The sequence below is a fragment of the Triticum urartu genome, chromosome 1A (genome assembly GCF_056163025.1).
Source record: "Triticum urartu cultivar PI428250 chromosome 1A, HENAU_Tu73, whole genome shotgun sequence".
Lineage (NCBI taxonomy): Eukaryota > Viridiplantae > Streptophyta > Magnoliopsida > Poales > Poaceae > Triticum > Triticum urartu.
In genome coordinates, this window is record NC_141873.1 from 298072220 (window position 1) to 298095980 (window position 23761).

Sequence of the window (23761 nt, forward strand, 5' to 3'; positions counted from 1 at the left end):
TTCTCTTCTAAAAACAATGAATGTCAGCTTTCAGATCAGTTTGGCCAAAATACGCAACCAGCCAACCATCCGAAACTGCAATGTCAGGCGAGCGATATAGTAGCGGCCAGCTCAAACCATATCTGGAACCACTTTAGAAAAATCACGGGCACATCAAACCGCCGAACGTTTTCCTTTTACAAAGTTTCGAGCTGAACTGTCAAATGCTTCACAAGAGGAGACGGAGGAGTGCCACGTTTCTCTTTTCTCTTTCCTGCGTCCCCTTCTCCCCCGACCCCGAGCCGCGTCAAACAAAACAACCTCGTGGGAGCTCTCTCTCTCTCTCCTCCGCACCCGGCCTCCTCTCTCTCCTCTCCCCCTCCTCCCCGCTCGCCAATTCCTGCGCCATCATCCACCCCCCGCCCTCGCGGCCACCGGAACCCGCCGCGTCTGACGGCGAGCCCGCGGCGCCCCGCCCGCGAATCCGGGCCGCCCGCGCCCAGATCCGCCCCCCCGCGGCGCCCCCGGATGTCATGAGCCGCCCCCATTTGCCCAAAGACCACGCCTTCCCGCGCGCGAATGGGTTCTTCGACCGCCGCCTCTGCGAGATCGAGGAGGCGGACGCCGCGGCCGCCCTAGCCGCCGACCAGTCCTGGTCGGGGTCGCCGTCGCAGTCCACCTCCCCGTCGTCGGCGTCGTCGCTGCCGATGTCGTCGTGCGGCCAGTACATGCTGCACCGGGTCGGCAAGTTCGACACCCTCGCCGGCGTCGCTATCAAGTACGGAGTTGAGGTAATGCGACGGGACTACTCCTCTCTCCTCAGGGCCTCCGGCTTCTATATTAGTACTATATACATACACATTGGAATACCAGAGGGGATATAAAATAACTGTGTTTAACTTCTAGCTGTTTCAGGTAGCATATTGACGATAATAAGGTGTTTGAATGAGTTGTGTTTTTTGATTGATGCCTAGGTAGCTGACGTCAAGAGGCTGAATAGCCTCTCGACTGACCTCCAGATGTTTGCACACAAGACGCTGCGGATTCCACTCCCTGGAAGGCATCCTCCTCCACCTTTCCAGCAGAATGGTTCATACGAGTGTGATGACAGGTATACGGAATACTAGTATGTTGCTTCCCTTTTTCTTCTAGAAAGGCATTAACATGTGACTACTTTTAAACCATGCCCTTAGTGAGTTGGCAGTGCTGTTGATCAAGTGTTCAGCTTAGTGTTGTGTGTATCGATACTCTAGAATTGTTACTACATCGCTACAAGTTTTTTTCAAATCTGTATCAGGATCAAATGAGTATTCCGCGTTGGATTTTATTGGAGCACTGGTTAAGGTAGTTCTGGATACAAAATTATAGCATTAAGTGAAGCTGGAATGGGAGTATGGTCTCGTAGTCTCATGCAATAACTCCTTAGGCACTCGAAATGGAGCCAGAATTATTACCTTATTTTCTCCTAACCATGTCTCCTTTATGAAACTAAGGTTTTGCTTTTGCATGAAGCTTTTCCTTCACGAATGCATGCATGCTATAAGTCGTATCACGTAACGGGAGGAGTTGAAGTTGCAACAAAATTTCAGTAGCCAATTTATCTGTATGACGTGCCATTAATCAGTTTGGCGGTTACATAACTTCGGAATTTTGGATTCTGACTATGAATGGTTGGATGATTACATTTTTATTTTGGCAGTATTTGCCTGTGCTATAAATTGTCGTGCCCTGCAGTTTATAAATTGTCCATATTGAACATAAGTTAAGCTGACACACCAAGGGCCTTGAAGGCAGGGAAAATGGAGAAACCAGATTTTGACGAACTCTCAAACCCTCAATCTTCTTGTGCTTACACATACTGGCCACAATTTTCTCCTTTGTAACAAGGCATGTAGATTCTCGTCACTTTCTGAAATAAAGTCAACAAAAATAGCATTCACTGTGAGGATGAGGTACTTTTGGATATATTTGACTACGGCAGTGTTTTGCCCATAATCTATTACTACATGTTTTAATATTCTGTTCTACGTACTTGGGATCGCAAATGACTCTTGTTTTCTGCCTTTTAGATCTTACAACACTTCATGAACCTACTACTTGCTACGTTTCTGTTCGTATCATTACAATTTTTTGCTGGCTCTATTTTATGTATCATCAGGTATAATAGTATAATACTATTTCAGGGAATGTACTCCACGGCGTCTTCATGATGATCTATTGGAATCAGTTTTGCGAACACCAAGACACAAGGTTTCGCCAGCCATGAGCCTTTTGCAGGGATACTATGGTCTCACACCACCCCCAAAGAGGGATCCAACACAAGAAGGCACTGAGATGCCAGTATATGGAAAAGGCAAATCAATTTCCTTGGTTGACGAGCCGTGGTCTGCAGAGACACCAAGTCCCAACACGTTCATGTTTGAGCATAGGAAACCCAGAAGCCAGACAATGGGTTCTCTTGTGAATGGCGAGTCTGAGGAGAATGGAGATGGTGAAAGGCCAATAAGGAGGCGCCCAAAAGCTGACGGCGAGTTGCTACCTAGGGAGGAAAATGGCAGTGCCTTGTTGTCACGGGCGGGAAAAGGCCTCGCATTGAGGCCAAAGTCGGGCACTCGACCAGACATGAACAAGAGCCATCAGAATCTTATCGCGATGTCAGAGCCTTCGTTTGACGGCGGGCTTCAAACCGTAAAAAAATCGTCGAGCACCCCTGAGTTCCAAGAGCCAGAGAGCAACAGCAGCTCCTCGTCCATATGGTCAGCAAGCAAGTGGAGCTTGAAACCAGACGCTTTCGCCCTCCCTCTTTTTGACAGCATTCCAAAGCCAATCGCTGCTTGGAAAAACAAGGCGGCCCGAGATTAGCAGCTTTCCCCATCTCTTGGCCGCCCACCTGATTCTTTGCCTGAACTCTGGCTATATCCCATGTAAGCCCGTGGAGGAGCTTGAGCTCAGGCCGGCACCGGTCCTCCTAGCTACGAAAGCAATGCAGGAAGGACCTCGATGGCAGCCTCTGATTTGCATGGTTTGTCATGCTATATATGTTGGAGATGTTGTGGCGGGTAGAGGCGTTACTTGTCTTCACATAATCTTATAGAAGATGACACAGAGCCTTGGGTATTCTTTTGTACACAATTGGAGATAATGTAGGATGAATAGGTGGGCTATATGTTGTATGTGTGATCCCATTCCCATACACTAATATAGAAAAGATTGGTCTTATTTCACGAGTTTATTCATGTGCCTTTTGGCGTGTGCTAGCTGTTCAACTATACTGTGTATCTCAAGAAAAAAGAATAAAATGCAGCTCATTTCTCTACAGTTGGGTGTTCGTAAACGTGCTGGTTCGGAGGTCCTGTCGGTGATGCGGGAATCTCCTCAAAAACCGAACATCTCATGTGAAGTTCATGCAAAATTAGGTTGAAAACATTCATAATGCGTTTCAATTTATTGATAGAAAGAAACAGTCATTGATAAAAAGAAACAGAATAAGTACATGAAAAGATACACCACATGGCACAAACAAATACATGAGAAGGCATGGGCATATCATTTCATTGATAGAAAGAAACATAATAAGTATATGAGAAGATACAATACATGGCACGAACAAATACATGAGAAGGCATGTGCATGGTACCTGGAGCAGAGAGACAAGTGGCACTCACCCCGAGCATAGAAAAAACACAAACTAAACCCATCAAGCCTAGGGCCAGGCCGAACTGGCATGACGTCTAACATCTCTAAAGCCAACACCGTCGACGCAGCGAGGAAGCATGATAGCGTCTTCAAAAGAGGAGTGATGCTATGAGGCACCATCATCCGTCCTGAAGAACCAGACCTAAAATTTCCCCCGTTGCTTAAAGAGGAGCATAGATAAACACCATGACAACGCCTTCAAGAAGGAAAACAACACCCGCGAGCGGCGCCGCTGCTGCCATTGTGGGCCTGGCCTAAGTCCGAGCAATCCCATTGCCGCCAGATCAAGGTCCAGAGGTAAGAAAGCCAGCCTACTGGTCGAGACCACCACCTCAAGATAGGGGAGGGGGGGTTGCGCTTGCCGGCATGGGGTGGCACCTGGGCGTCCTCAAAAAAAGCGAGCTTTGTGACTGGCACACCATGAAGGTGGACATGGCTGGGAAGGCGACATAGTAGAGAGTGCCGATGCCGTCGGCAAAGCCAGTAGCTGAATGGGAAGGCAGGTCCGAGCTGGCGGAGGCGGAGCCGACAAGCCGAAGGCTACAAAGGACACAACAACCGGAGCGTCGAAGTCGAAACCGCACCGACAAAGGACGCTGGCAGATCATGTATGCTGAAGAACGCATGTCCATGGGCGAGAAACTGTCGTTTCTTCGAAAATAGAAAAGAGAAAAAGAACAAGAAAAACAATGGGTGCAAAGGTTTGAGACGTTCATGCGGTTGGCATGATGACCCCACAAAGAATACCGCGGACAAGAAGCATTTAGGCTTTTCTGACAAGATGACCCCACAAGTCAGCCGCCCGGATGAAGCCTCCATCACTCTCACTCATTTCCTCCCCCCAAACCCCCTCTCCGCGCCAACGAACGCCGCGCAACCCACACCTCCGCTTCACGCACTTCGCCTTCTCCCCTCCTCCTCCTCCGCCCAGTGTCCCACCTCCCGTCCCACCACCGGCGCCGATTTATATACACGGCTGGCCTACAGACATGCGCTTGCCCCACCCCACCCCCGCCTCGCCCACTCGCCCGCACCGAACCCAACCCCATGGCCATGGCCGACGACGACGACGGCCCCCTGCCCCCGCCTCCGCCGCCGCCGCCGCCTCGCCGCCCCCACAGGCAGCTCCAGCCGAGGAGGTCGCGCATTACTCTCTCCACAGCTCTCTGGCGCCCGCATTCCTAGAGCTGACGGGGGTTACCCATTCTGTGTCTGTGTCGGCGCAGGTACCAGGTGGAGGTGTTCGAGGCGGCGCTGCAGGGGAACACCATCGCGGTGCTCGACACCGGCTCCGGGAAGACCATGGTCGCCGTCCTGCTCGCGCGCCACCACGTGGGCCGCGTGCGCGCCGGGGAGGTGCCCCGCCGGATCGTCTTCTTCCTCGCGCCCACCGTGCACCTCGTCCACCAGGTGCGCTTCTGCACTCTGCAGCGACCGATTCGCGACGGCAACGTCTGCGCCATTTTTTCGCCTCGCGTTCGCAGCTTCCATGGCCCTGATCGCTGGTTGCTGTCTGGGCTCGCGCTGTAGCAATTCGAGGTGATTCGGGAGTACACAGACCTCGACGCCGCGGAGTGCTACGGAGCTTCGGGGGTCGGCGACTGGAGTACAGACCGCTGGAACAAGGAAGTTGGGAGCAAGGAGGTAAGTGTCAGGTTTTACTCTATCCCGCGGCACGGTCATTGGTTGATCCGAATGCACACTGAATTGGTACACGTACCGTGCTCACCAAGTGCTTGATGAATGACTTGTTGACAAGGAACCAACATTGTTAGTTTCTGGGTCGTAGCAGCTTCGGATCGCATGTAGATTGAGGACATTTGTTATCGGAGTAGTATTCTTTAGCGTGAGGGCAGTCGACTAAAGCAATTTGCTGAAGGGCCGTGACTATGAAATAGCTGGGGTCTGGAGTCTGGACACAAGTCCTAATAAAAGAAAATTTCCTTTCAATGCAGTCACTGCTAAATTTGGACACTGCTTCGAATCCACATGTTCTCACAACTCTTGTAAATATGTTGCTTAAAAAAACTCTTGTAAATATGCCACTTGGTAAAGTTATCTGGATTATGTGTCTTTCTAAATTCTAATCCAGTTTTGTGGATATTCCTATGTTTTTTACCTGCCGTATTGCGCTTATTATGCGTTCTATTGACAACTTTGATTGAAAATATGAATTTTCCTGGGACAATGATCTTATTATGCGTTCTATTATGTGTTTCAGATTGCTGTTATGACGCCCCAGATATTGTTGGATGCCCTGAGGCATGCCTTTGTAACAATGAGTGCAGTGAGCCTGCTAATATTTGATGAATGCCATCGTGCCTGTGGAAACCACCCATATACACGAATAATGAAGGTAATGGGATTTTTCTTGTTTTAACAACATCTGTAGATATGCTTTGGCTTGCCTCATGCAGTTTTTTGAAAGTAAAGAAGTTTCGTAGGATAGCAGTATTTTTCATAGTTTGGCATGTCGAATTTCCTAACGGTTTATTTCTCTTTTGAGTCTGTAGGAATTTTACCTTGGTTCTCAGTGGAGGCCAGCTGTATTTGGAATGACAGCATCTCCTGTTGCTACTAAAGGCAAGAATTCTACACATGACTCGTGTGCTTCCTTTCTTTCTACCCTCTGCGATTATTCTTCAGCAAATATTTCCAGCAAACGACCGCTATTTTGGTTCTTGAAATCAGCATGTTGTATGACTGTTATGTACCATGTGTCGTGCTCTTATCTTCTCCCCCACAAGATCATACACTTGCTGAAGTGCGATACTCTGTTGTGCCAACAGTGCCCTACTGCTGTACACTATATATAAATTGCAGTTAGCTACCTGTACATTATTGCTTCCTTCTTCATCTGGATGACTGGGAACACAACTTGTACGTTTGACATGATTTTTATTGGTTTATTTCATTTTGACAAAAAGGAAAATTGTGCCTGCTATTCATCCTACCTGAAGGCACTTGCGACTCGGGACCAATTTATCAAATCAAAATTATTTTCCTGCACTAGGATGATTTGTTAGACGCTAACTTCAGTGGTGGAGAGGCAAGTTTCACTTCTAAAAATTACCGTCCTTTTCAGGCACTTGCACGGTACAAGATTGTGAAGCACACATTGGTCAACTTGAACTTACATTGGATGCAAAGGTTACCTCAGCATCCTCAACTTCTTTCACTTTGAATTTCATTGAGCCTTTGGAAATGGTCTCCATACCTTACATGCCATTCCAGGTATATATCATAAAAGATCGTAGTGAACTTGAGAGCTTTTCCCCTCCTGCAACAATTGTGCACGAATACTATGATGCTTACTCGATTGATTTCGAAGATCTGAAATCGAAGCTCCAGATATTGTATGAAGAGGTGATTTAATTTAACTATGTTTTGACTCATTCATAAGATACATCTGTAGTTTGGACTTTGGATTAGCCACACCTATAATGCGTTGTATTTCTCGCTTTGCATCTATATTACTGTACAAATGTTTATTTGTTAAAAGTTGGCATTGTTGGGCAGTATGATGCTTTGTTGGCTAGTCTGCAAGAATCGTCACCAAATAAATTTGAAGACACGAATAACATATTAGAGACATCAAGAAAGACCTTGTTCAGATACCATGAGAAGATATTTTATGGCCTAAATTATCTTGGTCCAATCATCACCGCTGAGGTATTGTATAATCTAATCATTGAGTAGCTTTACCAAATTTTTCGTAAGAGTTACAATGGTTATTGTTCTATCTGATCTAATTCGTTGACTTCACATAAGTCCCTGATTCTAACTGAAGTTATTCAAACTTTTTGGCCATGTGTAGAATATTCGCATTGGCAAATTCCTAGCCGATATACTATCACAATATCCCTTATGTTCAGCAGTTGCTGATAAGATCTTTGAATTAGCGATGATGGGCAGAAATTTTACCTAACATTAAGAAGATTAACTGCTTTGCAAGGTCATTTAATATGTTTTTAGTGTGGAGAAAATCGTGCGCATCAAGTCTCTTGTACACTTTGAGGGAAGAAATGCTGCATCACGAGCAAGTAGACTAGCGATTTAGCTACCTATATGAACCTATCATTTTCCTCTCAACGGAAAAGTATATTTCTTAGCATTATGCTGCTGTTGAGTTCGTCCCTAATCCTTGAAGGCCAAAATAATGGAGTAAATGGACTGTTAAATTGCCAGGATTGTTTTTTATTTGAGGGAATGCCATCATGACTTAGCTTTATTAACTTCAAAAAACGTTTACATCGTCTATGAGCTTACTGACCACAAAGTCAGGTGGCTCGTCCAACCAACTAAAGGAAGACCTATTACAATAACTAAAGTTTGCTAGGACATGAGTCACTTGATTACATGAACTATAACAATGCTTATAAATGACCGTCCCAATCAAGGAACTAATATCAACACATTCCGCGAAAATTGCCGCCGCCGAATCCCACCAACTAGTTTGCCCGGTGTAATAGTTAATGACCTGCAGGGAGTCTGATTCTGCTTCTACTCGATTAAATCTGAGAGAATTAGCAAGAGCAAGTCCATCTCTCATCGCCATTGCCTCCATTGTGATCACATCTGCTGCAAGAGGAATGAATTTACCATTTCCAGGATTGTTGGTTAACAAAGGATCGCTTTATGTTGATATGGAACATATCTTCTCATGAAGTATAAGCTGCATGTGAGGAGATGCTTGAGTCTACTAAAAGGTCTACTAGTATTGTCATTCAAATGATTGTGAAGCGTATTAATTGGTCACAATACTACTTTTTAATTTGCTGTGAACTGACCATTACACTTACACCTATTATCTTGGTAAATACATTAAAATTCTAAATTAAGATGCTCACAAGGGGGGGGGGGGGGATATGGACGCCCCGGTAATGTTGCTTTGGTAACATGACGGACCGAATGTGTTAGATGAGGCAAAATAGCGTAGTTAGAAGTCGGACAGAATAATTTAGTTGAGGTAGTTACTGAACCATCTGAGCTGCAACTTGAGTTAACCTATATTGAGTTGAGTGTAGAGTTTGCTCCTGGGACATTGTACGAAACATCACGAAGAAACCATACACTGAGATTTCTTGAGAATAATGGTACCATTTTTCCATTTTCTTGTGCCTCACCATATAAATTGTAAATTGGGTCTCTTTAATGTATACTATTTGGAAAAAGATACTAGATTCTTCCCTACCATTTCCACAGTTCCAGTCTTATTAAGAAGGTTGTGGTCCAACCATTTCCCTTGCCTGTCGCAGTTAGCATACCTTTTTCATCATTCTTCCATACCATTTTTTATTATATGAAATACTAGATTTTTTCCCCTGGAGAACAAACTGTGTATTGTTTTCTTAACAGGTAGTGAAGATATATAATGAAAGCATTAAGACACTGGGTGATTCTGAAGATTTTCTCTTCTCGAAAGCTAGCTTCAGCCTGCATGTAGCTTATTTTAAAGAAGCTTTAGATTTAATTGAGGAAGTATTGCCACATGGTAAGCCACAAACAAATATCCATCAGTTAGATGTGTTATATCTGTCTGTTTTCACTTGTTATTGCTCATAAATAGTAATATACTCCCTCCGTCCCATAATGTAACGTCTTACATTATGGGACGGAGGGAGTAGTATACAACTAGAATCTGCAGTATCTTTCTGTATATAATAAAGGGGTAGGTTATAAAATCAGTTGCAAACTGCATTAAGATCCTCCGAATCCTTAGATAAGTTGTATTTATTTCAGTACTTTGCCTGCTATATCTCGAAATAAAATAATGGTTCTACACAAACCTCTTAATTTGCACACTCTATGGAGGTGAGCTATGAGGAAGTACCTGCAACGTGTATTTCTATAGCAAATAGCCGAATAGGGAGTTAAGTGGGTGATCATCAACCATTCAGTAGCCATATGTGCTGCACATATACTGTCCATTATTTTGGGTTGAATGTAGGGCACTCCTCGTTGTGTGAATCTATATCCTTAAAGACTGAAATCGCCTGTTTCTTAATGCACCTATGTGTTTTGATTTCTGAAGCATTGCATTATTGATATCTCACTAGACTGAAGCAGCTTGGAAACTACAATGTAGTGCATTGATAGTTTCTTCTTCTAATTCTGCTGATGTAATTGCATCATAGGTTATGGTGAACTAATGAAATCAGAATCTGGTTCTGCGGAATTAATTAAAAGGGGGTATATTTCTTCAAAAGTGGATGCTCTAATCAACATTTTTAAATCATTTGGGTAAAGCCATATTCTGCTCAAGATGCTTAGTTTTGCCTACTTGTGCTCTCGTGTCAGCAAAAAAGGGTAAATCCACATGTATTTTCTCCACAGGTCATCAAACGAAGTGCTTTGCCTAATTTTTGTAGATAGAATTATGACAGCTAAAGCTGTTGAGAGGTTCATGAGAGGAATTGTTAGTTTCTCTAGTTTTTCAATTTCTTACTTGACTGGAGGGAGTACATCAAAAGATTCTCTGAGCCCAGCAGTGCAGAGATATACTTTAGACTTGTTCCGATCTGGAAAGGTATGCCATTTAAATTGCAAAGATTGATTTAAACAGGATTCAAAATGATACATTAACTCCATGTCAATTTCTAGGTGAACTTGCTTTTCACCACAGATGTAACTGAAGAGGGTATTGATGTACCTAACTGTTCTTGTGTCATACGCTTCGACCTGCCCAGAACTGTTTGTAGCTACGTTCAATCTCGTGGTCGTGCCAGAAGGAGCAGCTCAAATTATGTTCTTATGATTGAGAGGTACAATAATCGTCGCAGTTCATAAGTTGCATGCTGGTATAGCATATTAAATTATAGAGAAATGTTTTGGCCACCATTTATTCTTATTCTAAGCACATTTATCATGCATATTATATTCATAGATTGGGTACAATTTATGCCTCATAATCATTAATTTTTCTGGAAAAGGATATGCTCTTCTACATAATTTGGTTTGGCATGAACGGTATTTTTTGTCAGTCAGCACTCAGCAGTCTGAGTTTCTAGCCCAGGAATTCCTGAATCTCGATCCTCTCATCTAAACAATATTACAACCATGTTTAAACATTGTTTTAATAATTTTTATGACTACCTATTCACCTTTTGATACTTCACATGAAATTTTCAGGGGAAACATGGATCAGCAGGAACAAATATTCCGCATAATACGGACTGAGTACTATATTAAACACTTCGCTCTGTATAGGCACAAAAACCCCAATGTTTCATCCTCTGAGTGGCCTATGCAAGATAAGTATGCATACTATGTTGATTCAACAGGAGCAACTATAACTGCAGAGTGCTGTGTTGATCTGATCCGTAAATATTGTGAGAAACTTCCTAAAGATAGGTACACATATGCTTACCATTTTTGTAGCTTTTGTTGCTCTGTCAGCCTGCTTGGTAATGCATCTCATGCATAATCACTAAGAATTCTGGTGTGCTTAAGATTCCTGAACTGTGATGCAACCAATTACATGGATAGCATGTTGGCGAAAATGTTGGTTAATCTGATTGTCACACACAGCACAACGAAAAACTATTTCTCATACTTCCCATGGCACGATCTTACTGTCTTTCATTAGATAGAAGTGATTGATCATTGTAACATTCTTCTGCAGGTATTACATGCCAAAGCCTTCCTTTGCGGTGGCTATCGAAGATGGATCATACCAATGCACCTTGACTTTGCCTCCAAATGCGGCGTTTCAAAGGATAGTTGGCCCTTTATGCAGTACAAGTAATTTAGCCAAGCAGCTTGTATCCCTAGATGCGTGCAAGAAATTGCATCAGCTAGGAGAACTCAACGATCATCTTCTACCCTTCACCGAAGAACCTATTGAAATTGATGTTGCTTTAAGAGATGGGAAATTCCTTTCTGGACCAGGTATGTGTATACCCTTTTTCAGTCTTGCTCTCATTAAAATTCTTTAGATAAGAACATTTATTTGCCTGTTTTGCTATTTTCTTTCACTCATCTATTTTATACACTTCATCAATATAACAGTGATCAGAGTAAGACTGAGCTTGCCCATTTGTCGTACATGGTTAAACTTGTGCAACTAATGCTGGTGGGCTTTGTTTTTATTGTTTTGCACAGTAATGCAACTCTGTGTGTATGAGGTTGTCTTTTGGTCATGTTTGTGCAATGTTTGGGGCAAATATGAAGTATCTCCCGACTGTTGAGATCTGCTGACCTTACGTAGTTATTCTCCATTCTTTACTTTACCATTCCATCTGAGTGGTGCTGTTACATTGCATACTGCTGTCTGTAGTGAACTGTGCAAGTTTCAACAGCAATCCCTTCTTCCAAAATGGTATGCATGCTTCTCTCGTCGTAGATGATAACGATGTTCCCATTGTTTTTTTCTCATTTTGGCAGGAACGACCAAAAGAAAGGAGCTCCATGGAACAAGAAATGTTCTTGCCCTGTCAGGATCGTGGATTCATGAAAGTGAAAGTGTCACATTGAATGCTTATAGATTCGATTTTCTTTGTGACCAAGAGGGTGAAAACTATGCTGGGTTTGTTCTCTTAATGGAATCAGCACTTGATGATGATGTAGCTTGTTCTAAAATGGATCTATTCCTGATCCCTAATAAAATGGTGTACACCACCGTAACTCCGTGTGGAAAAGTTCAACTGGACAAAAAACAGGTTGTTCAAGAAATAATTGCATACTGTAATTCTCTTCTATAAAGTTTGTTTGGCCATCGCTTATTTTTGTCATTTCTTCAGCTACGTGACGGGAAGTTGTTCCAAGAATTCTTTTTCAATGGAATATTTGGTAGATTATTTCATGGATCTCGAACAAGTGGAGTGCAAAGGGAATTTCTTTTCAGAAAAGGTCATGAAATACAATGGAGCTCAGAGAGCATGTACTTACTTTTACCTTTGAGGCACTCACCACACATCCAGCAAGATTTAAACATATACTGGGAGGCAGTTGAATCCTGCACCCAGGCGGTGGAGCAGTTGAGAAATTTGTATCTGGAAGATGAAAATATCCGTGCAAATTTTATTCAACATAGAAGTATCAAGGAGAAAGACATTATTCATCTGGCCAACAAATCTCTTCATTTTTCTAGCATCAAAGATTCAGTTGTGCTATCGCTTCATACTGGAAGGATATACTCTGTTCTTGACTTGATCTATGACACAACTGCTGAAGACTCGTTTGAAGAGATGTATAATGGAAAAGCTTCACCGTTTTCTTCATTCATGGACTACTACCGTGAAAAGTAATACCTCTATTACATGTCTTAAACTCTTAATTACAGTAAAATTTATTCTGACATGCTTCCTGACAAACTTCTCTTTTTACTACTCTTTTGTAGGTATGGTATTGTTATTCAACATCCAAAACAACCGTTGTTGCTGTTAAAGCAAAGCCACAATGCACACAATCTTCTTTTTTCAAAATCGAAGTACATAGGTACTAGCTATAAATCCTAGTCCGGTCCAGTTCCCCTTTTCCCGTTATGATGAATTGCAAGATAGCTGTTGCTTTACTATTTGGTCTGCTTTTACATGAAACTCTACATAACCTATGGCAGATGGTTCTATGGGTGATCCTTTGCTCATGGGAAAAGAGCAAATACACGCCCGGGTCCCACCTGAATTGTTAATCCACATTGATGTGACAATTGAAGTTCTCAAATCTTTTTATTTATTGCCTTCTGTAATGCATCGACTTCAGTCTCTCATGCTAGCCAGCCAGCTCCGCAGAGATATTGGTTACACTCAACATATACCAAGTTACCTGGTCTGTTCTCTTTCGTGAGAATATAATTTTATTGCTATGGCTGGTTATGCATACCTGAATAATTTGATCCGTTTCAATGTCAGATTTTGGAAGCTATCACAACTTTAAGGTGCTGCGAAACATTTTCCCTGGAGCGTTTAGAATTATTGGGAGACTCAGTACTAAAATATGTGATAGGATGTGACCTGTTTTTAAGGTATCCTATGAAACATGAAGGTCATCTTTCTGATATGAGATCAAATGCTGTCTGCAATGCTACGCTTCATAAGCACGGAATCTGGCGATCCTTGCAGGTGGATGGCCTAAATCCAAGCCTATTATAATGGTTTCCACTTCCTGAAGTTTATGATGAGTTCTAGTATTAGACAAATAATTTTAATTTAGTTAGTTCATGTGCACTTGGCCAGTCAACCAGTTATATTTGAGCCTTCCCTGCATTAAATAAATAAATATTTGAGCCTGAGGGCCAACAGTCACATATGAACTTCATATAGCAAGTGGTTTTCTTCTGTTCTGCTCTTGAGTTTTAATTTTGTTTGAGCCCATGCCAGTCAGATGTTTTCTAGAGGTGCTTCGTCAATGTTCATTCAAAAAGCATGTTTGATGATATTGTAAAAAGGCAGAATTTATATACAAGCAGAGTCAAGTTGCGTATAGGAGATAGAATATAACCTAGATACCGTTGAGATTTGCAAGGTTGAGAATACAATTCCGAGGTGTGTATGTTTACTGGCTATTTGTTATCTTGCTTTCCAGGGTTACGTGCGGGATAGTGCATTTGACCCACGGCGTTGGGTTGCTCCTGGGCAGATATCTTTGCGCCCTTTTCCTTGTAACTGCGGAATTGAGACTGCATTTGTTCCAACTAATGGAAGGTATATCAGCGACGACCCATCTTTTGTCGTTGGAAAACCATGTGATAGAGCTCACAGATGGATGTGCTCGAAAGCAATATCTGATTGTGTTGAAGCCCTAGTTGGAGCATATTATGTCGGTGGTGGCATAGTTGCTGCACTTTGGGTTATGAAGTGGTTCGGTATTGAAATAAAATGCGATAGGAAGTTGGTACAGGAAGTAAAGCTCAACGCATCTTATATATGCTACTTACCTAAAATAAGTGTTATTGAGGAGTTGGAAGCAAAACTGAAGTACAACTTCTCAGTCAAGGGCCTTCTACTGGAAGCCATAACTCATCCATCTCTGCAGGAATTAGGGGTTGACTACTGTTACCAGGTCAGTGTATAGCAGCATATTTCTATATTGGTTCGTGGGCAATCAGAAATTGCTTCAAAACAAGATATATCCATGTCTTCTGTCCTTAACATTTTTGCGTCTAACTTGTGCCTTTATTTCAGCGTCTGGAATTTCTGGGTGATTCTGTGCTGGATCTACTAATTACACGCTATCTCTATGTTACCCATACTGATGTTGATCCTGGAGAATTGACAGACTTACGTTCCGCTTTGGTTAGTAATGAGAATTTTGCAGAAGTAGTTTTAAGAAATAACATTCACAGTCATCTACAGCATGGGTCTGGAATACTTTTGGAGCAAATCACAGAATATGTTAGATCCAATTTGGAGTGCCAAGGGAAGGTTAATAAATTCCTTCAACATGCTACATGTAAAGTACCTAAGGTTAGAAATACAGTTTCACTTATGTTCATTATCTTAACAGCCTACCTTTTCAATTTTGTGCTTTTATTGTTTCTGCGATGGCCTTTTCTCTGTGAAGCCTTTCCCAGCCAACATTACACGTAGAAGTTAATAAGATTATTTTCTTTGTTTTACAGGTGCTTGGAGACATTATGGAAAGCATTGCCGGTGCAATATTTGTAGACACAGATTTTAATGTTGATGTGGTTTGGAAGATTGTTGAACCGTTGCTTTCCCCAATGATAACCCCTGATAATCTTGCATTGCCACCTTATCGCGAGTTGTTAGAGCTGTGTAGTCACCTTGGTTATTTCATAAATTCAAAATGCAGTAGTAAAGGAGAAGAAGTAAGTATAGAGATGTCAGTGCAATTACGAGATGAACTGCTGATAGCGCAAGGACAAGACAGAAATAAGAAGAGTGCAAAGGCAAAAGCAGCAGCTCGTATATTGGCAGATCTGAAGGTAGGTTCTTTAAACATAAAGAGGAATGCTGTATTAGTGTGTAGTTCATGACAGTGCCTCGTGGTTTAAATTGTTGTTCAGTTGAATCGGTAGCAGAACTATATCCTGAGCATACTAGCTGATGTTTTCTGCTTAGAAATTAGATGATTTGTCTATGCCATTTATCTATGACAGAAACTGATGTTTAAGTTTGAAGCAGAAAAGAGGCCTTTCAATGAAACAATGTCCTTCTAAAGCTAAGCAGTCGGGTATTATATCTTCGGACCAGCAGTATCCTTTGGCAAGTGTAAGCTTCCACATAGTTTTCCAGCAAATGCTTTAACAAAGTGGTGTATTTTATTATAGATAATGACTATTATTACTTTTCTGTAGTTGGAATCACCACTTGATTATTGTCAGGTGAATGTCAATCCTAGCCTAGGAGGCCTTCCCTCACTGAAAGAAGCAGGTATCTGACGATTCCCATTTTGATCGTCCTTTGGTTTAATTGTGTTGCTTGATAGTTCACAGCCTGTCAAACATGACATACTAAAATGTATATATACCTTTTTCTCTTTGCACGGATAAGATGCATGTCTACTCAGTAACCATGCAATTTTGTTTGTTTTCAGTTGTTCTTCGGCTCAAAATGGACAAAGGTGGACCACGAAGTGCTCTTTTTAAGCTATGCAAGAGGTTGCAGTGGCCAATGCCAGAATTCGAATTTGTGGAACAAAGGTTCAGGTATGTCCAGGAATACAAGATATATATGACCTCTAGCAGCCAAAACAAAAACTCCATTCCACTTGAATGTTGGCAATGCCGATCCTTCTGGTCTTCTCACGAAGATGTGCTAAATTCTTGTACTGGTTTGATGCAACAGGACTCCTATTGTTCTGGACGGGGTAACCACAACGAACTTCAATAGCTTCGTGTCAACCATCACCTTGCACATACCTGATGTAGCAGCCATTACACTTCAAGGTGAGCGGCGAACTGACAAAAAGAGTTCCCAGGATTCAGCATCGCTGACAATGCTCCACAAGCTTCAAGAGCTCAAGGTCTGTATATGCAAGACTTAGCAAAGCATCATGGATCCACTTGCCAGCTAACTGCTAAGGCTCGTTAACATGGGGATCTGATCCTCCATCCCACAGTGAATTATGTTGAAATTTTTTATGAGAGGCCCAGTGGTGGTGCTAGATTATCCTGCAGGATATCTCAGAAACAATTAGTGCTTGTCTTCCGAAAAAAACAATAGACAATTTCACTTGCTGGACAAAGAAAACATTTTGCAAGAATTGATATCGGTTTGGTTTGAATCCACATTTGGGTCAACTATCGACCTTAGGTTCTTAGTGGAATTGAGTGCAATTTTTTTAGCTCCTTAGCAGAGTTCACATGTAGTTACATTTCTCTACTTCACTCCACAAATGTCCCATCAAACCTGATTTCTATAGTTTTTTTCCAGCTAAACCTGATTTCTATAGTTGGTAGCTCTCTTACTTACTGTACAAATTTAACCAAACAATGTATAATAACTAAGAAACAAGCCCAACATGGCATGCCATATCCCAAAACCACTCCAAACCGAACAATTTACAACACCAGCTGCTGCTGCCACTGCCAACATGACCACTATATACAAAAGCGCGACGACGGCCTCTTGCCGCCGGCTCTGTCCAGCAACCCACACATGACCACCTTCTTGTGCTCCTCCGCGCACAAGTAGTCCAGCGCCACCCGGTCGCCGAGCCTCCGGCTGCTGCCGCCATCGGCAATGCCGCCCCTGGCGTCGGTCCGTGCAGCCCCGAGCCACCGCGCGCCGTACATGCACGAGCACAAGAAGAGCACCGCGGTGACGCGGCCGAAGAACACGATCACGCCCAGCGTCGTGGCCGCCGTCCACAGGCCGCCTGCGGAAGGCTCGGCGCTGCCACGGTCGAGCTGGAGCGAGTGGAACCTGGACGACGGGGCTCGCCACACGCCATCGGCCGGCCTCGGGAAAGGCGGGCTGATCGTCTCCGGCCGCACAGGCGCCGTCTCTTTAGCGCAGCTCGTGGTTGGCGCGGCGTCGTCATCGACCGTTCGCCATGGCTTGCTCCGTTTTTGCTTCTTGGCGCCGCCGGAGCCGCCAACCTGCAGCTGCAGAACATTGGCAATGGGCAATTAGCCATTGAGTAGGACCATAGGCACTGCATTGATCCATAGCTGGAACTAGCTTTTTATTAGCAAAACAAAGGGGCTAAAAGAAGTGATATCATGTCAATCTCAGAGAGTGAACTTTAGAGGTCCATGTACGTAAACTAAACAAATTTGGAAAATGAAGGTACCTTGAAAATTATTTTTTTACTATGATAACATCGTAGATGTTTGACCTAACTCAGGACAGTTTGGCAAGACGCAACTAGCCTGGAAATAAGAATTGCTGTTTTTACCGCAAGATGAGACAATTAGACCTCTCTTCTTTCAATAGAAGTTTGCCCGTGCTACATGACTGGTCGTCTAAGTGGCTCCTAACTTGTACCCACTTGATAGTGTTGCTATTATGTTTGGCAATGAGTTAGACATTTTTGCTCGCAAAAAGGAGGTTGAAACCCCCGGCCTTTGGATGCACACAACCATATTTTATTAATAGAGTTCAAGGCAACAATGCCAAGAACATTAACAAGGAGAGTACAAAACATATGCTACCATGGACAAACCATCACAAGGCATGAAATTAACATCAAAACTTCTTCCGCGGCAATGCCTTCAAGAAGGAAGGAATAGAGATGACTGCAAGCTTCAGAATCCTTGTTTGGGTGGGAGCTACAACTTTGGTTTGGTCATTTTTAGCTATGTATAAATGATATGGTTTTCAATAATTAAAACTTCTTTCACTAGAGGCTTTGTTCTTGGTCTGTTCTTCAGCGAATGGAGTACCAACACATGGCCAAGAAATTTGTTACCTAATATATATGGATGGTGGTGTAGAATATCGGCCTTCCTATAGGCATGACTTTTGTCACCTGTGGTTGTATAATTTTGTCTACTTGTAATGCGTGTGGTGGTTGTATGCATCATATTTATTCAAAGGCTACTGTAAACTCGTTATTCTTGCATCTCTCTGATGTGATGCTATGAATTAGTAAAAATGTCATTATTAAAGGAATAGGCACTAAAAAAGTTAAAGGTAAAAATTGAAGTGGGCCATAATATTGCTACAAGAAGCTCGTGCAAAGGGAGGGGGCGGGACCGAGGGCTTCGGTCCAGTTGTTCTAGGGGTAGGAATAGTTTTGGGTATGTCTCTGATCGACAGTGGCGAGATAAAGGTGCTATTAGCACAAAATAAGGTCTCCCCACCTCGCCCTCGTTAGCGCTTCATACCTTCGGGAGGCATGTGGAGGATGGTGTGGGTCCTTGCAGGCGACACTTGGTGGATGGTGGTGCTTCATCGTTGAGATGGTCTTGTGGGCTCTAACCCACCTTGAATTCGTTCGGTGGGACGAAATCGACGGAGCTCCACAAAGATTCTTGTCGTCTCCTCGGGGCGGCGAGGATAGAATTTCTCATCGTGCGTGCCGACGAGTTTTGGTGTCTGTTGCTTCATATTGATACGCGGTTCAACGGTGGGGGTGCATCATTGGCTCTTTCTAGCGGTAGCTGATAGTGATTGTTCGGTGGTCCAGCAATCTTGGTGAAAATTTTCTTATGTTTGGGGTGCTTTATACTTTCGATGAACCTTTAAAATAGATCGTGGTCCTTTAGAACAAACAAAAACAATTAACATTGGTCTCACCACTAGACCACATTTCCAATGGTTAAAAAATGTCAAAATGGTGTAAAAATGGGGATTGCTATTTCTAGTTAGTTGCCTAAAAATAGTTATTTTTAATTGATTAAGTCGTATGACGATAAAGGGTTTCCCCTCGGTTTATACTATAAAGCAAGGACCAAGCACACGACACAACAAGCTTGCGGGGTTTGCGGCACAACCAAGTCCAAAGAAAAAAGAGAGAAAGAAAAAAAAACAAATGCCAACACCGACAGATCGACGAAACGAAGAAGACTAAAGTTGTTGCACCCACCGGAGAAGTCCCACCGCGCTCCTAGTACTCCGAAGCACCGCGTACCGAGCAACACCTTCAATAAGGAAAGCGACAATGACGCCGCTGCTGCCCGGACGAGTCCTAGGGTTTTCCCCGGTACGCGAAGGCCAGTGGGGAAGGGGTACACCCAAGGCCCTTCAGGAAGGAAAGGCGGACAAGTCGATAGGGATTTCTCCCGACCCCAAGAAACCACCACCGCCGGGACGATCCGGAGTGCTTCACCCAACTTCTGCCCACCAGCATGCGTCACCATGGTCACATCGCCCACCACAACGCCACATTGTGGTCACCGACACGAGGCCTAGAGGAAAAGGAGGGAACAACGAAATCGGGGGCAACAACAACGCAGTTGAGTGGGAGGGAACAACCTCCGCCGCCCACGCGCTAACCGACCGGACTTGATAACGAGGGACACACAATGCCCCTATCGGCCTGGCCAGGCCTAGGGCCCACGAAGCCCCCTCTTTTTGCGCTGCAGCATGCCCACTGACAACGCTGCCACCACCCGGAGACCACCACAACACCACCCTGACCTCCAGGGAGCTGCGCCGCCAAGCAAGGAACAGCCGGCCTGCCCCGACCCAGATGGGGCCCAAATCTAGGCCGAGCGGGCGCCGCCGTCCAAGCAAGCACCCCGCAGCCAACGGCAGCGCCGCCGCACCAAAGATCATCCAGGTCTGCGGGATTCACACCCCCAAGTCGGACCGCCAACAGCCGCACCGCAACACAAAATACACTTTTCAGTTAAGACAAATACTGCGATCTAAGCATAGCTTAAATGGTTAGGTTCCTTCTAGTGGAACCAACCCAGTAGGGTTCAAGTTCTAGACTTGGCAGTGGCGGTCTCATTTTTCTATTTTATTTTAGGTCTTTCGGCAATGTGCATTCAGTTGTAGGAGACATTCCTGTTGACTACGAACGCGTCTGTGGCGACTTTGTCAATTTTAAGATTATGTGCCGACTCAGTTTTTTGGAGATGCTCATAGGAATATGATGCATGCATGCGTTCGTATGGGTGATTGTATATGCATATGTACTACGTATGTACTGTGTTCAAAAGAAGTAAGACAAATAGCTAAGAAAAACAACATGGTATCTAAAAACCTAATACTCTCTCCGCCCCAAAATAAATGTCGCTGATTTAATACAACTTTAGTACATCGATACTTATTTTGGGATGGAGGGAGTACGATATCCTAGTTGAAAGATATGTATGGTATACGTGTGCCTGCATGCCTCACCTAGTAAAAATAGCTAAGAAAAGGACCCTAATAAGTATTGAATGTCATGTACGAGCATATGGCAACTCCGAACATTTTTGACGGCAAGTTTAGTGACGTGAGAATGACAACTTTAGTTGTCAATTATGGCAACTTTCATGCTTTAATTTTTTTGACAAGAACTTGCATTGTGTCACTGAAAATTATCATCCTTGCGTAATGAGAATTGCCATCGGAATACATCAAAGCCGGAGTGCCACGCATCTGATGTGTGGCACTTATCATTTGGGTAAGAAAAAGGACAAAGTTACTTAGGCATACTGCGGTTGGAAAAATTGAGTTGCCACAATCCACCACTAATCCACACACAACCCCTTTAGTATACTTGGAGTACTCAGCAAGGCATGACATCCGATTGTGTGTTATTTTAGTTTTTGTAAAATATATATGCCATTTTAGAGGTCCTTCCGCCATCAGGCAAGCTGCCAAGCACGTAGGTGCAAGTTTCATTAGTAAACGCACACGTGACGCGCGGGATAAAAGTCGCTAGTCCAAAACCTCATAACAGTGACGCGCCGGAGACCCAAAACCCCGTCGCCCCTCTGTCTCCGTCTCTCTTCTTCCGCGGAATGGCCGGCGTTGGTGGGTCAACCACGCAGCCCCGGCCCCGTCTCCATCTCCATCCCGTTAAACTACTGCGTACCCACCTGCTAATTAATTAACCAACCACGGAAGCAACTGCCAAGCCTAGCGCTTGCTGATACCAGTCGGGAAACAAGATCATTAATGGCCATGGCGATCGATGGGTGTTCATGCATGTGACGTACCTTTGGTAGGAAGCTGCTTCCCGACGAGACGGACGCGAGCGCCTTCTTGACCTGCAGCGACCTGAGCAGGAGCAGCAGCAGCTTCCTCCTCCGCTTCCCCTTGTTCTTGCCGCCCGCCTCCGAGCTCTTGCCTCCGCGGCTCTTCCGGAGCCACCGCCACGACCACGAGAACCACGACAGGCTGAGCCTCAGCCTGAGCCTGAACCTGCGCCGGCGACGCCTCCGCCGCTCCGGCGCGGCCGGTACACGGGAGCCCCAGAAGCAGAACGGCAGGCACGGGCAGCCTCTGCCCCGGCCGCCGTGGCTGCTGGCGACGTCGTCTTCGTCCATGCCGACGGCGGCAGCACAGGCACAGCTCTCGTGGGTCGATCGGCACGTATGCACTGGTGGTCCGGCCGCGCGCGCTAGAGAAGTGCGTGGCGGTGACGCGGCAGGGACGACGGCGGCGGCATGCTGCGCGGCCCAGTCCGGGGACAAGAAGTCCGAGCTCGGAAGTGCTTGGATTCTTGGTGGCCGGTTGGTCTGATCAAGAGAAGCTTTTAGGCGACGCGATTGTGAGGAATTTGCAAAGGTGGGAGACAGACGCGGTCTCGCTCTACGCTCTAGGCATCACGACGGCAGCTCATGGAAACAGCCCTGGCACGTTGAGCTTGCTAGCTAGCCTCCAGTTTGCAAAAGCTAAGAGGAGAGCAAATAAACAAAATTCAAGGTCGTGGTCGCCTAACCGGCTTTGTAGCTATCAGCAAGCTTGCAACTAAAATGTTTAAAATAGAGGAAAGGAACCCGCAAATACAAAAAGGTGAACATGGCTCCACCCGCACACACGTGAACAATAAATTTTTAAAAATTGCTAGCCAAATAAAAATTTCTTAAATTTCGAGATACCAATTGATCGGTTTCGTGAAGTATTGGCATCCGTGATATTCTTAGTAGAGAAATAACAATTGTGATTTACTATTCATCAAATAGTATTTTTTATAATTAATGTTATGCCCATAGTTGTGTCTCTATTTTTTTTGCCCCTATTTTCAAAAACCGCTCAAGCCACTTTCATTCCTCTTATGCATTTGCCCTTTGACCGTTTGACCGCCACTCTAAAAACTTTATAATAAATTGACATTGACTTAGAAAAATACAAATAAGATGTTAAAATGTTCAGAAAACATAACCTATATATGCATGCCATTTGCATTCACGACAAAAGTGTTGTTTAAAACACATGTGATTGTTAATATTATTAAAACTAAAAATATATGAACAACACTTTTGCATTAATGCAACTGACATGCACATATAAGTGATGTTTTTTTAACATTTTGATATTTTTTAGTTAATATAAATTTGGTATGAAGCTTTTGATGGGAATCGTTGCATGGAAAACAAAAAAAAATTTACGCACACGCAATGATCTATCCATGAAGATGCATAGAACGAGGGGGAGAGTGTGTCTACGGGTACGTAGACCATAAGCGGAAGCGTTTCTCAATGTGGTTGATGTAGTCGAACTTCTTCACGCTTCAACCGATCAAGTACCGAACACACGACACCTCCGTGTTCTGCACACGTTCAGCTCGGTGACGTTCCTCGCCTTCTTGATCCAGCAAGACGTCGAGGTAGTAGATGAGTTTCGTCAGCACGACGGCGTGGTGACGATGATGGTGAAGTGATCCTCGCAGGGCATCACCTAAGCACTACGAAAATATGACCGGGAGAGTAAACGGTGGAGGGGGGCGCCGCACATGACTAAACAAATGTCTGGGATGTGCTAGGGCGCCCCCCCATATATATAGGTGGAAGGGAGAGGGGAGGCAGCCAGGAGGCGCCCCAAGTAGCCCAAATCCTACTTGGGGTCCTCCCAAGTGGTGCGCCCCTGCCTTATTTGTCGGAGGAGGAAGGAAAGAGGGGGAGGGGGAAAGGAAGGGGGAATCCTATTCCCTTTCTTTCCTTTCCTCCTTCCCCTTTTCTTCTCCACTTTGGCCGGTCCATATGGGGACGCACCAGCCCCTCGTGGCTGGTGCATTCCCTCTTGGCCCATAAGGCCCAAATCTTTTGCAGGGGGTGTCCGTAACCCTTTCCGGTGAC

General features: G+C 44.3%; 3 protein-coding genes across 4 annotated transcripts; 2 read left to right on the forward strand and 1 right to left on the reverse strand.

Annotated features, from left to right (window-relative positions):
* The first annotated feature begins 203 nt into the window (after nucleotides 1-203).
* On the forward strand, nucleotides 204-3211 carry LOC125508737 (uncharacterized). Its single transcript, XM_048673529.2, has 3 exons — nucleotides 204-770; nucleotides 954-1090; nucleotides 2163-3211. The coding sequence occupies exons 1-3, from the start codon at nucleotides 204-206 to the stop codon at nucleotides 2839-2841; spliced, it is 1383 nt and encodes a 460-aa protein (XP_048529486.2). The 3' UTR covers nucleotides 2842-3211.
* A 1317-nt stretch (nucleotides 3212-4528) lies between these two features.
* On the forward strand, nucleotides 4529-16943 carry LOC125508749 (endoribonuclease Dicer homolog 3b). 2 transcript variants are annotated; one of them, XM_048673546.2, is made up of 26 exons: nucleotides 4529-4814; nucleotides 4902-5085; nucleotides 5206-5319; nucleotides 5897-6031; nucleotides 6189-6258; nucleotides 6761-6825; nucleotides 6910-7041; nucleotides 7195-7347; nucleotides 9034-9169; nucleotides 9813-9918; nucleotides 10012-10204; nucleotides 10279-10439; nucleotides 10807-11028; nucleotides 11300-11565; nucleotides 12061-12335; nucleotides 12417-12919; nucleotides 13016-13113; nucleotides 13235-13443; nucleotides 13527-13736; nucleotides 14200-14676; nucleotides 14799-15080; nucleotides 15236-15562; nucleotides 15762-15848; nucleotides 15935-16010; nucleotides 16174-16285; nucleotides 16425-16943. In XM_048673546.2, the coding sequence occupies exons 1-26, from the start codon at nucleotides 4723-4725 to the stop codon at nucleotides 16621-16623; spliced, it is 4884 nt and encodes a 1627-aa protein (XP_048529503.2). In that variant the 5' UTR covers nucleotides 4529-4722; the 3' UTR covers nucleotides 16624-16943. The 2 variants fall into 2 exon arrangements, with proteins under 2 accessions (XP_048529503.2, XP_048529495.2); XM_048673538.2 differs by having other exon boundaries at nucleotides 6761-7041.
* A 140-nt stretch (nucleotides 16944-17083) lies between these two features.
* Nucleotides 17084-22406, reverse strand: LOC125508759 (uncharacterized). Its single transcript, XM_087519106.1, has 2 exons — nucleotides 21680-22406; nucleotides 17084-17686 (listed from the first exon to the last, which is right to left on the reverse strand). The coding sequence occupies exons 1-2, from the start codon at nucleotides 22007-22009 to the stop codon at nucleotides 17180-17182; spliced, it is 837 nt and encodes a 278-aa protein (XP_087375232.1). The 5' UTR covers nucleotides 22010-22406; the 3' UTR covers nucleotides 17084-17179.
* Between the last annotated feature and the right edge of the window lie 1355 nt (nucleotides 22407-23761).

Excerpts from the sequence above, each read along its gene's own strand:
- LOC125508737 (XM_048673529.2), top strand. The coding sequence starts at position 204 with ATGCTTCACAAGAGGAGACGGAGGAGTGCCACGTTTCTCTTTTCTCTT. Across the intron at positions 771-953 it reads CTATCAAGTACGGAGTTGAG|GTAGCTGACGTCAAGAGGCT; the intron begins GTAATGCGACGG and ends ATTGATGCCTAG. Across the intron at positions 1,091-2,162 it reads TCATACGAGTGTGATGACAG|GGAATGTACTCCACGGCGTC; the intron begins GTATACGGAATA and ends ATACTATTTCAG.
- LOC125508749 (XM_048673538.2), top strand. The coding sequence starts at position 4,723 with ATGGCCATGGCCGACGACGACGACGGCCCCCTGCCCCCGCCTCCGCCG. Across the intron at positions 9,919-10,011 it reads AACATTTTTAAATCATTTGG|GTCATCAAACGAAGTGCTTT; the intron begins GTAAAGCCATAT and ends TTTTCTCCACAG. Across the intron at positions 11,566-12,060 it reads GAAATTCCTTTCTGGACCAG|GAACGACCAAAAGAAAGGAG; the intron begins GTATGTGTATAC and ends TCATTTTGGCAG.
- LOC125508759 (XM_087519106.1), bottom strand. The coding sequence starts at position 22,009 with ATGGACGAAGACGACGTCGCCAGCAGCCACGGCGGCCGGGGCAGAGGC. Across the intron at positions 17,687-21,679 it reads GAAGCAGCTTCCTACCAAAG|CTGCAGGTTGGCGGCTCCGG; the intron begins GTACGTCACATG and ends AATGTTCTGCAG.